General features: G+C 30.9%; 2 protein-coding genes across 2 annotated transcripts in view; one reads left to right on the plus strand and one right to left on the minus strand.

Moving 5' to 3' along the window:
• Nucleotides 1-4,316, minus strand: part of LOC105847254 (tripartite motif-containing protein 2) — a 21,310-nt gene extending 16,994 nt beyond the window's left edge. The window contains exons 1-2 of the mRNA XM_065790545.1: nt 4,007-4,316; nt 3,818-3,896 (exon numbers count right to left, since the gene is read on the minus strand). The gene's annotated coding sequence lies outside the window, so the exon portion shown is untranslated. The remainder of the gene's footprint in view (nt 1-3,817; nt 3,897-4,006) is intronic.
• Nucleotides 4,317-14,116: 9,800 nt separating this feature from the next.
• On the plus strand, nt 14,117-14,635 carry LOC136075993 (uncharacterized). Its single transcript, XM_065789450.1, has one exon. It carries the CDS (start codon nt 14,117-14,119, stop codon nt 14,633-14,635), a length of 519 nt encoding a protein of 172 aa, XP_065645522.1.
• The last annotated feature ends 2,820 nt before the right edge of the window (nt 14,636-17,455 follow it).

Here is a 17,455-nt window from a genome sequence, read left to right on the forward strand (position 1 = left end):
ATATTGATTTGTTTATATTTAATCAAAAAAAGTTAAATTTCTCAAATACGCATATCAGCCTACACCATTTGAAATTTACTGCCAATGCAAGAGAATATACTGGCTTAAAGGTCATTATTAAGCTGACGCGCACAATTAAAAAATTTTTTTAATCTGTTTGTATATTTAAACTGAAATGAAAACAACAAAACGAATGTTTTAGTTCAACTCTTAATGAAATAATTAAAGCAAAAACAGCAAGCTGAACATTTTATTTATATTCTAGCTAATTTCAATGATATTTTATGCAGGGTTAAGTATGCAAAGATATTTGTGTGTGTATGCATGTATGTATGTATACAACCCTCGGAATTACGGTCGGCATTTTGCAACGACCTAATTGCAGACCAAAAAAGTTGGCAAAAAATTGCTAATCTTGTTTCAATGTTGTTTGATAAGTGCTTGTGTCAAATTTTTTTCACAAACTTGATGCTAGCCTCTAACACTTTAAGGTCTAACTCCAAGGGAATTAGGAAAAATGTATGTATGTATGTTAGATAAATGTATTTATAACAAGTTGAGCGTGGTACTACCAGGGACATGGTGGGGATCAAACTTGGTAACTCTCACTTATGACGCAAGCGCTCATAAGTGAGAGTTACCAAGTTTGATATCACTACACCACTACCACATTACATTTATAATGTGCTTTTAGACTTTGTCTGAGAGTAAGAGGGTTGTTATTCATCAATACAGGAATACTAACATTATTGCAACATTTTTTAGCAGTAAATATGTAATTTTTGTTGTCTGACAATAATTGCAGATTTTAAGTCCAGAATTTAAATCCATAAGCCACAACAAGCCTTAGGCTGTTACAGAAGAGAGATCAGATTAAAAATCAGTTGCTTGTTCTATGCAATCAAAAAGTGAAGATTTTTTGTTAAGATAAGAGTATAAAGTTGAGTTGTCAACAAATAGAGGCACTTTAGATGTTAAATTTTCATGAAGACTGATATTGTAGATAAGAAACAATAGAGTAAAGATTTAAGGGTCCCTCAAGATACCTTGTGGTACCCTTAAAGTTACTTCAAATAAAGAAGAGTGTAGGCCTTCAAGAATAACTTTATTACTGCAGTTAGTAAGAAATAATTTAATAAACTCAACACCTTTATATAAAGAAACTAATAACAGAGTGAAGACTAATCGTAGGATAGTTGGAGAGATCAAAGTGTTTTCTAGAGTTTTGAAAAATTGGAACCACTTATTTAGCACTTTAAAAAAAATAAGTGTTACTAAAATTTACTATTATTACTATAATTTACTATTATTACTATAATTTACTATTATTACTATAATTTACTATTATTACTATAGTTTACTATTATTACTATAATTTACTATTATTACTATAATTTACAATAAAATTTATATAATTAATAAGATTAAATGTTAGATGTTAATGACATTGTTGAAGACTAACCAAAAGTCTCTAGAACCTAACATCTGATATAAGATGCAAGATTTAGTAAACTGAGAATAACAGAGCTTAACATAAGAGGGGACCTTTTTACATTGGCTTCTTGGAATAATAAAAGAACATTTATTTTTAAGAGAGATGTTCTTGTAAAAAAGATGAAATAAATGATTAATAAAGCAACTGCTCAAGATGGTAAAAAAATATGGAGTAGAATGAGGTTTGACTTGAAGAGTAGGAATAAAAGCTTCCAAACTTAAAGTCCAGAAGGAATAAAAACTTCTGAGATGCGCTTTATGCATACATATTATGGATATAAACATATATGTTTGCTATTTATTTAAATGATGATGATGATGATGATGATGATGATAATGATGGTAATGATGATTATCTATGCATATATATGCAAAATATAACATGAATTTTGAATTAAAAAAACAATATTAGGATGTATAAATGTTTATGCAGCCCCGGTCACAAACCCAGCCCTGGCCCCAGTCAAATACCAACCCCGGCCATTTACTAGAAGCATGTGCAATTGCACTCTATTCCTGACCATGCAAATTATATTTAACTGCGACAACTTTGGCCACAGCTTTTTAAATGTTTTGAGAACATTCAAAATTATGTATGTTTCTATGTATATTCCAAAGATTTTAACTTGCTAAAATAATTAAATTTGTAAATAATCTTTTGTAATCAAATGTTTTTATTTTTAGGCACCTTTAAACTAAGCGATGATTTACTTTTATTATTCGTTTATAACAACAAAATTTTGAATTGTATTTTTTAAATTATATAAAGTTATATGTAAATCTTTTTAAAATATTTGTATGATTGATTTTATAAATAATAAAAATAAGACTTTCAACAACGACTGCACTTTCAATAAAAGTTAAAAAATATTAATCATCACAGTTAATAAAATTAATAATGAAATAAACATACAGAAACTTGCATGCAACAAAGCATAAACATACATATATACATAGTGAATTACGAGTAGAATTGCAGAATTTTTTAAACAACGAATAATGCAACGATTTAATTATTTCTTTTGTTTATCTTACTTAAGAAGAATCGTTTTAAATATTTTAAACTTTTCAAACTACTAAAGCATAAAATGGTTGTAAAAATATACATATATTTTTTTATTTATTATATAATTCAACTATCGTTAGGTTTTATTAGAATCTTGTTGAAATAAAACATAAATACTTAAATAAGGAATTATATTACATTCTTTAATAATTTGAAGAACGTTCTTTTCTTTACTAAATGTTCATTAATAGTAAGTTGTTACTTATTATAAAAGTGTCCCTTAAAATTCTTAAAAAATTATGAGAGAAGTTTAGAAATTTATTCTAAACATAATTTATTTTGTTTAGTTAATTTTTTTCTTTGTTAAGAATTTATTTCTTTTTTTAGTTAATTTTTTTAGTAGTTGTCTATTGCCAAGTTATTTGTTTTTTGCGCTTTTAAAATGTTCTTAAAATATCTAAAAACCTGTACCCATGTTGTTGCAACTAAATATTATATATGTGTTCAGATATAGAGTGCAATTCCAACCCCTTTCCGACCAAGCCTGAATAATCAAATTTTTTTTTATATAAGTACTAATGCTCATGAAGATGGATCAATACTTGTTTCCCGCAATTGCCAATTAACAGATAAAACATACATAAAAAATTTAAGTGGTAATTTTAAGCATGCTTGAAAATATTTGAAAGGTTAAATGTTCCCTATGGTCAAATGTTCTTCGTCTTCCTCTAAACTACCTCAAATTAAAAAATTTAGCAATTTTACTATAAGTATAAAAAATATGTCAGTAATAATGATTTGATTACTAAGGCAAAGTATAGTATGTAATGATTTTTCAAGCAGTCCTGTGGCTAGTAAGTTGAAAGCTTCACCCCTTCCTTGCCCCCCAAAAAACACCCTGTCAGCCCAAAAATCTAAAACAAATTTTCACAAGGTATTACTAAAAAAAAGCTCTTTAAATTTGTCAAAAAGATCCCCTAAATTTGCTGCTCCCCCCTCCCCCATATGAAGGTTTAAGATAGCACTACTCCAACAAGGTTAATTGGTGTAATTATACTTCACTTGGATGTTAGTACTAGGTTGATGATAGTTGGAATTCGGTTCTTTCTAATGTGGGTTGATTTAGATATATGTTGTGTGAGAAAAGAATTGAGGATAAATTCAATAAACTTAAAGGATTATTTACACACACACACACACACACACACACACACACACACACACACACACACACACACACACACACACACACACACACACACACACACACACACACACACAATGATAGTAAAACTGAACCAATTAACAAAACTTTACCTTCAATGAGTTGTAAGTATACATATAGAGCATCTTCAGCCACTTTTGAATTTATTCCCAAAAGTTTAAGCTCCAAAAGCTATTATTTAAAAAATAAACAATTAAGTAAGTTATTTATATACAAAATATATTATATATACTATATGTAAAATATATTATATATTATAATGCTTTTAATGTTTTCTTTACCTTTGGATGTTTAAAAAAAGAATCGCATCGTACTTCTGCGTCCTTTTCGACATTCATTTTTAATAAAAACGTTGTTTTGATTTAAATAAATCACAAAATCGATTATTAAAATTTTTGATTGTTTTGTTTTTTGATCTCACCTAAACTAACTCAAAAGTTTTTTTAGGTTGAAGCGACATTCAGATTGTCAAAAAAAAAAAGGATATAAGAGGGGAGGGGGGGGGGGAGGGGAGAAAGGAGGGGAGTGTAAGAAATAATAATAAAAAAAATACGACTACTAAGGGGTCGTCCATAAAGTACGTACGCTCATAGGGGGGAGGGGGAGGTCTTCAAAAAGCGTACGAAAGCGTATGGGGAGGGGGGGGGGGGGGGGGGAATCCCCGGAATCCCCCCCCCCCCCCCCCCAAAACTCCTAACTTAAGTTTGGTTATACCTATGCCAAATGAGAAGGCTTTGCAAAATATCCGGATGGTGGAGGCCTTTTTTGGCATATAAACAAACTTAAATTTAAAGTTAGCACGATGTGTGAAGGTGTTCTATCTGGAACATCAAAAAATCCTGCGGGGGCCTATGCACACATGCCACCCCTTACATACTGGCCCTGAGTAAGGCCTATTTTTTTAATCGACAAAAAACAGGTTTTAGCAGGGCCGTGGTTGATGGGTCGGAATCCCCCCCCCCAAAAAAAAAAAAACGTGTCATTAGCGTCTCAAAATCTTCCAAATTTGACCGCTAGGTTCCGCTAAATTAAAAAGCTTCTTAAATTAGCAAAAGAGCACAAAATTTGCTGTTTCCAATAAAGGGGTATAGGTAGCCTACCCTCGGCACTGGGTTTTAGCCATTGTTTTCAATATTACTGATCTCGCGTAAGACTCGTTTTTTACTTACTAAAGAGGGGTGCCTGAAAAAAACGTCCGCCTTAAGTATAGTTTATTTTTATTTGATTCGTTATTAAAACAAAAAAAATTTTCGGTAGAACATCTGCGGGAATCTAACTTGAGTCTCCGCCGACCGTTCCCTCCGCGTTATCCTCTCGACTAAACACACAAATTGTTGTAGGGTTATTTAAATTTATTAAAATTTAAATTTGCATTCATAAAACTTCTTTAAATTTATTAAAATTTAAAGAAGTTTTATGAATGCGCAAACAAAGGGCTTTGGGGTCGTATAAAGTATCTAAGGTACCCTCCACCATTTTTGTTTTAAATAAACTTTTTTATTGAGAAAAAAAATTAAGGAGGGATGGGGCGGGGTATTTAAAGGCGGGGGGGGGGGGATTTGAGAAATGTATGTACTTTATAGGGGGGGGGGGGCATAAAAGTACGCATGGCAACAGGGGGGAGGGGGGTCAAATTTGAAAATTTTTTGCGTACGTACTTTATGGACGACCCCTAACCATTAACAAAATATATTTAGGATATCATTATGAAATCATTTCGTTTATTTTCTTTTACACTAATACAATATTTTTGATATTATTAAACCTGAAATCTAATGTGAAGACCAGTTCTGAAAACTAAAAATACTGATCTAGCTTATAACAGTTTTAATCAGATATTTCAAAACCACTATAATAAAGCATTTCCAAAAATTATAAAATTTATTAAAAACCGGCTTTGTCAATAAAAAAGCCTGCGTTTCGAATCTGCTCGAAAACATAGACTTTCTAACCTACAGCGTATCTCATAAACTTCCTGTAAACGTGCTCATTTTTGACTTTGCCAAGACTTCGACAAAGTCCCTCACGAAAGATTATTGCAAAAACCTTAATCCTACGGAATTGAAGGTTGAATTTTTGAATGGATAAAAGCTTTTCTTTCAAATAAATCACAACGCAAATCACTTAGCAAAGCAAGGCTTTTTTTAAATTCAACTTGCTTAAAGCTTTTATATTTTTCGTTCATTCATTGCCATCTTAATTACGAAAACATTGCTTGGTGCAGTACATATAAAAATAAAATAAAAAAACCATTTAATAAACAAAAGCATGCAATCAGAATCATTTCTAATGTGGGCCGTTATACACACTCCCAAGCATTATTTGTTAATTTAAATATAATGATTATTTATCAATTAAATGTCTATCTAATTCTTATATATATTTTAATTTTTTTTTAGGTGCCTCTAAGAAGACCTAACGGTCTTGTTACAGAGCACCGCGGAAGTGCGTTTAACCTAAACGTTCACGCCTCCTTCCTTACCGTGACGCGAAAATATGCCCAGAGCTCGTTTCGAACCTGGATCCCTTGCTTATAAAGGAAGCACTCTAACCACTGCATTGATGAGCGACGTAGCGCTCAGCTTTTTCTGAACAACATTGATGAGCGACGTAGCGCTCATCTTTTTCTGAAGTTTTAATGATTGCTACTGTTAAACTTACCCAACAACTTGTGGTTTGTTAATATCTTAAAAAAAGAATGTGCCACTTGTTATTGCTTCAATTCTTTCAATTCTTTTTTTTTTTCTATTTTTTTTTTTTTTTTAATAAAAAAATTATAATTTATAAGAATTATTCACATATTTCAAGGTATATGCTCGTGTAAAATAAAAGCTTCAGGATTATGCGTATTTGCTTACATGCTTTTTAATAATACAGTTTCTTTGTATTAATTACTTTTTTTTTCTTTTTTTTTTAATTTTTCTTAACCAATACAAAAAAAAAAAGTTAAAGTAGGACTTTAGGACCGATGATTTTTATTTTATTAAGTGAAAGAATCTGTAAAATGTATGTAGGCGGTCAAAATATTCTGAGCGTCGTCAAAACCGCTGAAGTTAAAGCTCGTCTGCAAGGTGATATGGATAACATCGTAACCTAGACTCGAACCTGGTTGATGGAGCGACTCGTTAAGAAATACAAGGTTATGCACATCAAAAAATACAACGTTCTGCCACACGTTTACTCAATGAACAAGTATAACGCTATCAGCAAAGTCAACAGAACCGAACTCGAGTCAACAACATCCGAAAAAGACTAAGGTGTTTAAATTACTATCAACTTAAAGTATGAGAACCAAGCCAAAGTTGACGCTGCCAAAGCCAATAATGTCCTTGGAATTTTAAAACACACTATCATTAGCAGAGACACAAAAATATGGAAAAAGTTTTTCACTACTTATATACGCCCACATCTCGAGTTCGCAGTTATTCCCTGGTGCCCATACCTCAAAAAAGACATGACTAACATAGGACGCATCCAACATCGAGCAACCAAAGTACCACAAGAAATGAAGCGTTTCAACTACAAGATAAGATGCATCAAATTTGGACTCGGAATACAAAATCAAGCAGAGGTGTGGCAAGGGAGAGGGAGGGCTGGTGGTGCGGTTGCCCTGGGCGCCAACTGGGGGGGAGGGCGACAAAAAGGGAAAAAAATATCCAGAGCCTAGAACTGCTCAGTGACTAACAGTAACACAGCTGAGTTAAAGAGCAAGTTCAAGAACAAGAGCCAGTCAGCCGAACCCGAACCACCATTAACAAGCAAGTCCAAAAAAATTTTAAATAATCCCAAACCTCAGATCTTCTAAATGTGCTTACGTCTTTGAAAGTAGCCATGTTTTATTTTTATTTTTTATTAAGTTTTTATTTTTTTCAAAATGTAAATAAACAGTGGTCAAACGGTTATTTTTCATTTAATTTTTAACGGGGAAAAAACTGACACATTTTGAATTGCAATGGTTTTACACGTGACGTTATTCTGTTTGTATTTTTAGAGTGGTCAGAAAAACACTGTTTTTCTAAAATTTAAATAGCTCCAAATAAATCAAAAAGGAAAGAACATTGTTTTCAAAAAATGTTACAATTTTTAAAACACTAATTTTTATTTATGTTTAAGCTGTATTTATCGAAATGACCGCAAAGACGTTTTTTCGGAAAGTTTGAACTTTTAAGAGAAAAAAGCTCGAACCTGAACGTTGAAATTTTGGCTTAAAGTTCGAGCTCAAACATGTTCGAGCTAGCATTACATACATACGTAGTAGTAATTCAAACTCGACCTAAAATTACGGTGAAATTTAAGAGTTTTTAATATAAATCAATATGAAATATAAACATTTCAGCTTAACTAAAACTATCAATGCAAAAGGTAAGTGTCAATATCAAAATATACTAAAATTGAGTTATACAATTTTGAGAGTTTGCATATTCTAAAATGACAAAATTTCAACACTTGAATTATTTTACAGCATTATTATCCACGTCCAAACATTAAACGTGACTAAAAGATTAAAGGCGGAATTCTCGGAGTCAAACGCGTCTTCTATACATAGAATATATATATTGTTTAAAGCAGTTAAGACCATAAATGTATGATAAATGTAAACGAGTTCGACTCCGAGAATTCAGCCTTTAATTTACAACGACTCTAAAATCTACAAATTATAATTTTATAATATTTAAGTAGAGAAACTAATCCTAATCATCACAATATTATTTTTCAAATTCAGACATGCCAAAACACAATTTAAGAGGGGCTCAGCGTCGAAAAAAAACCCAGAAAATTATGAGAAAGAGGCATAAAAGTCCAAAGAATTAATGAGCGAGTTTCTATATTTAAAGAAAGCGAAAATAGATGATGCAGAAAGTGAATCAGAATCTGAAGATGACAGCAGAGATGAAGACAGTTATCAATTGTTGCCAGAAATGAAGAAGACTCAATGGACCGAGGAGGTGAAGATACCCGCAATCCGGATCCTAATAATGACAGTGACGGTAAAAATGAAGAAATGGTTGAAGATTTTCCTATTCCTGCTGTATTGTCATTTCTTGATGTTGGCTTTTTGAAATTTGACCAAACAATACATTGAATTTCCATGCCAAAGATGCAGCAACCTTTGAAACTGTTATTACTGAGAAGCTTGAATCGGACAACCTACAACTGGCAGATTGTAGATCCCAATGTTACGACAACGCTGCTGTGATGACAGGATCTCTAGGCTTCAACAACGAATATGCAACCGAAATCCTCGAGCATTGTTTGTGAGTTGTGATAACCATAGTTTGAATTTGGTTGAAGTTCATGCTGCTAAAGTAGATCCTATAGTCATAAAATTTTTCGGAACAGTTGGAAGCATTTATCCCTTTTTTTCTCGTTCGACTCTGCAATGGGAGCAATTGAAAAATGATGGTAAGATCACTGTTAAACGGGAAGCAAAAACCAGATGCAATGCAACCAGAAGATAGTGGCCTCTCTGCTGAAGATGAAGTTAGCAGAGTTTCGAAAATGATATTGGATTGTTTCTAACAATAACTAACTACTCGCTTTAGACGATTAAATAATCTCGATAAAAAATTTGGGTTCTTACTCGATAAGAGAATATTGCTAAAGAGGGATGGTGATGAAAATCAAGAAAGTTTGCAGTAACATTGTTAGGATCTGGGAAACTTTTACAGTACAGATATCAGTGGAGCAGAATTATTTACTGAAATCGAAGACTGTCAGATGCTGCTATAATCTCGTGGAAGCCGAATACCAACAACTCCACTGGATTTAATTTCATTTATTTTGTCATACGGAGAGGACGTTTTTCCAAACTTACGCGTTGCATTACAAAGCTTGCTCACAATTGCAGTGTCAATAGCCAGCTGCAAAGATTCCCTCAGCAAGTTGAAGCTTATTTTTTTATACCCACGAATTTCAATAGGCAACAACGTCTTGTTGATTTGGCAATCCCTAATGTCGAAAGAGGAACTCTAGAATCAACAGACTTTGACGACATTATAGATAAATTTCCTGCAGTTAAAGCTAGAAAGATCAAATTATAACTTATAAATAGTTATTGATTAATGAATCTGATTGACCATCTGTCACTTTCAATGACGTATTCACATGAACCATAATGAATACGTAATTGGAAACATGAGTTAAATTGAGTTTACATTATGATTAGCAATTGTATTTTTTTTTATTAAAATTGTCATATACATAGAAACAATATTGTGTTTTTTTTTAGTTCGCATGTCTGCTTCAGGGAGACGCCAATTTTCAGCATTGCCCTGGGCGCCAGAAATCCTATCTACGCCACTGAAATCGAGATCAACATTTACTCAGTTAGCTGGCACGTTGCTCCAGTTAACATCCCACCAAGCTACGCTCATCGCAAGCGCTTTCTTTGTAAAATGATCAACAATTGTCTCGTTCGATTAAACTTTTTTAACAAACGCGTTGCTCACCAATGGAACGCATTACCAAAAAAAGTTGCCAGTGCTCATAATGTCAACTGCATCAAAGCAAAAATCGATGAGCTATCAACATAATTACTACAGCTCATCATCTTCCGTGCAATTATGCACAAGCTAGCCCGGCTAGCTGTTGATGGGCTTACGGAACACACCCGCTTTGTGTAATTTAATTTAACTAACTAATTTTCGAAAAACATTTCAAAATCTTTAGATAACACCGGGTATCATAAAATCATAAAAAAAACAACCCCGCTATTAAAAATTTGTTAAAAAAAGAGCTTTTAAAATATATTTTTTTATTTTGAATAAACTATAATGTTTTCGAAAAAATTGAACTATAATTGGCAATTAACAAAATTCAAAAACAATTTACAAAAAACATGGCCCATAATTAAGAACGTCATCGGCAAAAAGAATATCAATAGTCTTCCGAAAAACTCATTACAAATGATTGCGAAATTATTAATGAATTTGGAAAACAATAAATTAACTGAAAAATAATTATCTAATGCTGCCTCTTTTTTAAAACCAAGCAAAGGTCTAGGCTTTGAAGATGTTTTTAAAACCAAGCAAAGGTCTTTGAAGATGTTTGCCGTAATGTACTAATAAAATAAAAATTTTATTTAAAATCTCCGCATGCTTTTTAATAATTTTCTGGAACTTTCCTGATAAGCTTTAAAATTGCAAGTATGGTACCAGTATCAAAATCTGGAGATGTTACAAGCGTCTCCAATTACAGACTATTCTAAATATTACCATGCTTTTTAAAACTATTTGAGTACATTATGTATTTCAGAATATTTACCTTTCTAGAAATTAACAATAAACAATTAGGATTTAAAAACAATCATACCACTGATCAAGCAATTATTATCTTGTTCAAAAGATTTTTCAGGCGTTTAATAAAAATAAATTTACGTTAGGTGTATTTATTGATCTTAGCAAAGCATTTGACTCTGTTGATCATCATAATCTCTTAAATAAACTAGAAGATTACAGAATTAAACATTCAAATACTAAATGGTTTCAAAGCTATTTGTCAAATAGGAAACAATATATTTTTTTAGCTGCGGAGAAACTAATAGTATAAATATAAACTGCGGGATTCCCCAAAGGTTAATTTTAGAACACTCTCATTTTTAAACTATATTAATAATTGAAGCAAATCTTGTAATTTCGTCTGTTAAAACAAAATAACGTCTATAGACGTTATTTTGTTTGCTGATGATTTTTCCCATAAATTTGTTTCACTCTCATCATGGTATAAAAATATTGTTTAATTCAGTTAACCTGGAACTCTTACAAAATGGTTTAATGCAAATAAATTTTCTATTAATTTAACTGAAACAAGGCATTTTTCTATCGCTTTCTTGAACGTGTGAAAAAATCTCCTTTAAACTTCCAATACTTTGTATTGGCAGTCAAGCAATAAAAAGAGAACATTCATTAAAATTTCTAGGCGTACTCCTTAACAAAAATGTAACTTGGACAGATGATATACATTATCTTGGAGGTAAAATCTCAATAAACAATATAAAGCGAGGCCTTTATTAAATCAAACTTGTTTAAAATTGCTATAATTCTCCTTTATTCATTGTTATTTGAATTACGCAAATGTAGCTTGGTGTAGCACAAACCAAAACAAAATTAAAAAACTTTTTAATAAATAAAAAAATACAGTTAAAATATTATCAAATGTTTTACACACTCATCTAATGTAGGGCGTTTTACACACTCATCTAATGTAGGCCGTTTTACACACTCATCTAATGTAGGCCGTTTTACACACTTATACACAAAAACTTTTTATACAGCTGAATTTACACAATGCCTACTAACAAAACATTTTTCATCTTTTAATTTTTATGTTCAAAATGAATAGAAAAATAACACTAAACATTTTTGGTTTGTTATTCATATTAAATAAGATTTTTCAATTTTTTTTTAATAAATTTGCCGTTAAAAGTAAATAAAATTTTTGTATTTGTAAAATATACAAATAGCGGCCGCAAAAAGAAAACAAAGTAGTCCTGTCCAAAGTAGTCCTGTCTCGCCAAGATTGGCAAAAATAGTCTTAACGCCAATAGATACTTAACCAGATACTCAAACGACACTTATTTTCAGCCTAAAAGTTTTTTTTGCTTAAAAAAAACTTAAGCTTTGTTGCTGCTGTCATTGCTTTTAATAATAATTTTCTATCAATATAATAATTGTCGTTTCACTGTGTATAAATAAATAATTATAACTATTAAAACTATTATTACTAATACCATTTTATTATTATTACTATTTTGTTTATATTGGTATGTTATATCTTTAGGTATTATTACAATATATTAAAATGTTAAAAGCCTTAAATTTATGATATATTAAAATATTATTATATATAATATATTAAAATACTAAAAGCCTTAAATTTAATAAATATTAAGTTTATTAATCCAAACTAAATTATTAAAGAAAAATAGTATTTTATATGTATATATTATATTAAACTTTTGTCGAACCAAGTTTAATCGGTTTTATATTACATGTTGTTCACCACAACCTTTGCGATGAATTTGTTTTAATCAACTTTGATATATCTAATATTTTTTTATTGTCAAAAACAATTGAAAATGTTTCATTCTCTTTATGGATGATGTAACCAGGTACTATAACAAGTTACTATGAGCTACCTTGGATACATAACTTAGTTAAGCTACTTACTTGTAAAGTACGTATTATACAACATTTTGTTATATTTGTTTATTATTTATATAATCATTGTATGCATATGCTTGCAAATGGTACCGACAACAAGACTTTTGTTCCCAGGCTAAATCACCAAGTTTGTATTTAAACTTACATTAGGTTTGGAGCTTTTACAATGCCTGAAAGCGTCGTTATTACAAAATCAAAAAATTATGTGTCCGCCGCTGTGAAGGGTGAAGGAAACACCCAGGGATGTCACGTTTTTTTATTTTAAAAAACGAAAAAAAAATGTTTGAAGACTGCTATAAAAAAGCTATAGCCGGTTACATTTTCCATAACTAGTAAAAAGTCCTGCATAATATATTTGCACAAAAAATCTGTAAGAAAGTGAATTGTCCTGCAGTGAATCTTGAAATCAGTGTACTTTCTAAACATCAGTGGTTTTTGTTGTTGTAACTTTTGATTTGAAAACCAAAATAAGTTCAACATTTTGGTTATATTATCTTCAAATGTATGGCTGTCAAGTTTTTAAAAAATTATAATCTGAACAAAAAGTACAATCAGGTTTAGAACCAACGACACCGAAATTTTTCACTCTCTACATAAGGTTAAAAACATATTGTGTTTTGCAAAATATTAACATATGTCGCCTAGAAAAGTAAGAATACACATTTGAAGTGGGTAATAAATACATCATATCTGAGGTGCCTAATAAATACACATTTGAGGTGCGTAATAAATACACATTTGAAGTACCTTATAAATACACATTTGAAGTGGGTATTTATAAGGCTCCTAAAGTTGAATGAGTATAAAAAAATACAACAAATATTGTTGGGATTATTTTCTTCATCAAACAAAAAAACAACAATCTTTAAATATATTAATCTTTTTTCCTAGTTTACATAGTAATCATCCAGTCCTCAACTGAAGGTGTCAATGCTGCACTTACTTTCAGAAAGTGTGAACAAATTCTCCAGACTGCACGAAGAAGTCGTTACAGCACAAACCCTAAATCTCCAAATGAGGCAGTTCTAAACATGTTGCAACCGAATCCATTTTCTAACATCTACAAAGGCCTTGTAGAGTATGAGAATCAACTAGCTTTGTTCTTTTGCTCTTCAAGACTGCTAACATATTTGTCAGGTAAACTATTTTTAAGCTATAATTCACTTCAATATCGAAATGGGGAAACTTAACCTAAAATAATTTTTTATCTTGCCTGTTCTGCATGTTTTAATGACTGGACGAAAAGAAGGTCTCTACCTACATGTTTTTAAAAAGGTTCACGAACTTTCTACAATTCTAGCGCCACAGATTGTGATGGCTGACTATGAAATTGCAATTGGAAATCCTGCCAAAGCTGTTTTTCCAAACATAAGAGTAACCGGTTGCATATTTTATTATGCCCACGCAATTTTCAAAAAGATTAGGGCCATTGGTCTGCAAGTGGAATATACTAGGAATAATAACCCAATCATCAGAAAATGGTGTCGTAAGTTTATTTCCATGTGCTTGTTCCCACCCAATTTAGTTAGGCCTGAAGTTGACAAACTAAAAGCTGAAGCTAACCATCACAGTGTCATCGCTGTTAAACAAAAAATGAAAAAGTTTGTTCAGTATTACGAAAGGTATTGGATGCTCCAAAGATCTCTTGAGATGTTTTCTGTTCATGGCCCTCGTTATCGTACTAACAACGTGTCTAAATCCTTACACTCCAAAATGAGTCGTTCAATGACAGCACACCCTGGGTTTTGATGTTTCTTGGACGAGCTTCAATAAAATGTAAATTTTTATATAATAGCACTTTAGTGTTCTGAACAAATAGATGCAGCAGTTGAGATCCTATTCTTTACAATTTTGAAATGGGAACTTTATATTTTGCATGCTCATTACCTACAGACACCTGCTTATGTTAGCATTAATAAATGATATTTGTGGCTAGGAACAAAATTTTTATTTTGTTCCATGCTACTATGTAATTATTTAACCAACCAATAAAACAGTACAGATAAAATGCAATCAATCGAAAAAAAATTATCTTTAGAAAATCAATTTTAAATAGGTCGTCTATCCAATGGAAGTTGAGATTCTCCAGATCCAGAATGGTTCCCAACCTTGAAGAGAACTGCGTCAAGATTGTCAAAGACAGCATGAGCGTCTTTGTGGGTATGAAGAAAAGCTTGCAAATGAATGGACTACAATCAAATTTCCTAAAAGCTGCATTCTTCCTCTGCAACGATATGACAATGCCGAGTGATCAGGAAGTTCAAAAATTCATTGAACAGGTTAGATAATTAATTACAATTTTTAATAATAAACAAAAATTATTTACTGCATTGTATTCATGTTAGGGGCTTGTTGTTGTTGACAGGTGGCGACCTCCCTTTATCGGGACAGTGATTAGGAATTCTACTAGTTAGATGTCTTATATTTATATATTTTTTTAGGACCAAACTGTTGATGGAGAGTCTCAATCAAATAGACAAGCTGCTGTGGTGGACAGACCAATTGAAAATGTCTGCAAAGTTTGCCTCATCAACAATCTTCAAGCTGTTGTTTTCCCTTGCCGCCATCTTTGTTTATGCCAGCGATGTGATGAACCCATTCAAAGTACTTCTACTAATCACTGTCCAGTATGCAGAGGACCAACAGCAAATTTTATAAATGTCTTTGTTTAATGTATTATTTAATGTAATATTTAATATACTATTGCATACATTAAAATTTGAATTTATTTAACTGATTCGATTCTAGAAGAATCTGTTCTTGATGGTGGTTCTATATTATTCGACTGAAACAAGTTTTAACAACTTAATTTAAAAAATTCGTCTGTAAACAAATCAATCCTATCGAAGAAAGTTCAAGTTCGATTTTAAATAGCTGCGATCAATAAAAAGTTCGATTGTCTCATTCTATTCTATTTAAATTCGGTTACAGTATGTGACGCGCATCAAAAAAGAATTTTATAAGGATAAATTTATATACTATACAAACAGATGTTTTAATTTATTTATATAAGTACAATAAAAATTTAAAATAATAACAACAGTTTATAAATTTAATTAAATACAAAAAAATTAATAAAAACGTGACATTTTATGAAACTGAGTAACAACTCGTTTTTCTTTACATTTTTAGACACCCAACGTAATAAAAAAACTTAAACACTTGATATATTGTTTTTATTTGAAATTTTATGTAAACCGACTGTATTTTTTTCAAAGTTTACCATTATAGCAAAATTATATAAGTAAATAATAATAAAAAAAAAATCTTTTTCCAATAGTTATACTGAGTTTTTCAAAAATTCAGTTTCAACAAAAAAGGAAAGTTGTTAACCAGCACTAGAGAATTACTGTTAACCAGCACTAGAGAATTACTGTTAACCAGCACTAGAGAATTATCGTTAACTAACACTAGAGAATTATCGTTAACCAACGCTTGAGAATTATCGTTAACCAGCACTAGAGAATTATCGTTAACCAGCTCTAGAGAATTATCGCTAATTAACACTTGAGAAATATTGTTATCAGCGCTAGAGAATTATTGTTAATCAACACTAAACAATTACCTTTAACTAACAAAGCCACTGTAGAGGTAAGATTATAAAGAAGACTATTAATATTAGAAAAAATTAAGTATGCAAGTAAGCAAGTATGGCACTTTGTGATACTCTGAAGCCAACTCTGTAGGTTACTGAAAATACAAAAGGTACTACAATAAGAGTAATATTAAAAGTTTATAAAGAAACTAATTAATTATTGGAGCATTCCAATCATTTTTTTTCTTTTAATATACTTGCTCATCTATATAAAAAGGACATGTTAACAAGTTCCATACTTGATACTTTCTAAAATATCCATCTTAATAGTTTCCATACTTGTAATCCATCTTGATAATTTCTAAAAGAGTGTTGTTCAAAAAGTCTATCATTTAAGAATTTATTGAAAGCCTTTGATATTTAGAGAGTAATAGCTCTTGCTTCACCACTCTTACCTGAAGTACAACAAAATGTTTTCGTTATTACGATTAATAAATTTGCAGAATAAGAGGATTAGTACAAGAATGAAACAATTAGTACAAGAATGAGAGGATTAGTATAACAAGAGAATCCTTGATATTTTTTAGAGAGTTTACTGTTTGGCTTCAGGTAAATATTAGAAGTAAATTATAATAAATTTAAAAATTATTATTAAAAATATTAATATATAATGTAATTAAATAATATTATTGTAAATTAAAAAAATCAAAGACCTTGCTGGTAATAGTAAACAAATTATTCAGACCAGAGTTTTGAAAAATAGGAATTACAGATGGTATACAGTCTACAGTCTGTATACAGTCTGTAAACTACACATGGTACAGCATAAATAGAGAGATTATTGAAAAAAAATCTGAAAAAAAATTTGTCCGGACTATGCATTGTAACAGATTTAAAGTGAGAACTTACAGAAACATTGTTTCTGCAAGTTCTCACTTTTATTTTTTGCAATTAATTGTTGTTAAAAAACTTGGACCCAATGTAAACCCAATATGGACCCAAATTCCGGGTTAACAAAGTTCTAATTATATAGG

This window comes from Hydra vulgaris, chromosome 02, assembly GCF_038396675.1.
Source record: "Hydra vulgaris chromosome 02, alternate assembly HydraT2T_AEP".
NCBI classification, from domain to species: domain Eukaryota; kingdom Metazoa; phylum Cnidaria; class Hydrozoa; order Anthoathecata; family Hydridae; genus Hydra; species Hydra vulgaris.

Excerpts from the sequence above, each read along its gene's own strand:
- LOC136075993 (XM_065789450.1), top strand. The coding sequence starts at position 14,117 with ATGACTGGACGAAAAGAAGGTCTCTACCTACATGTTTTTAAAAAGGTT.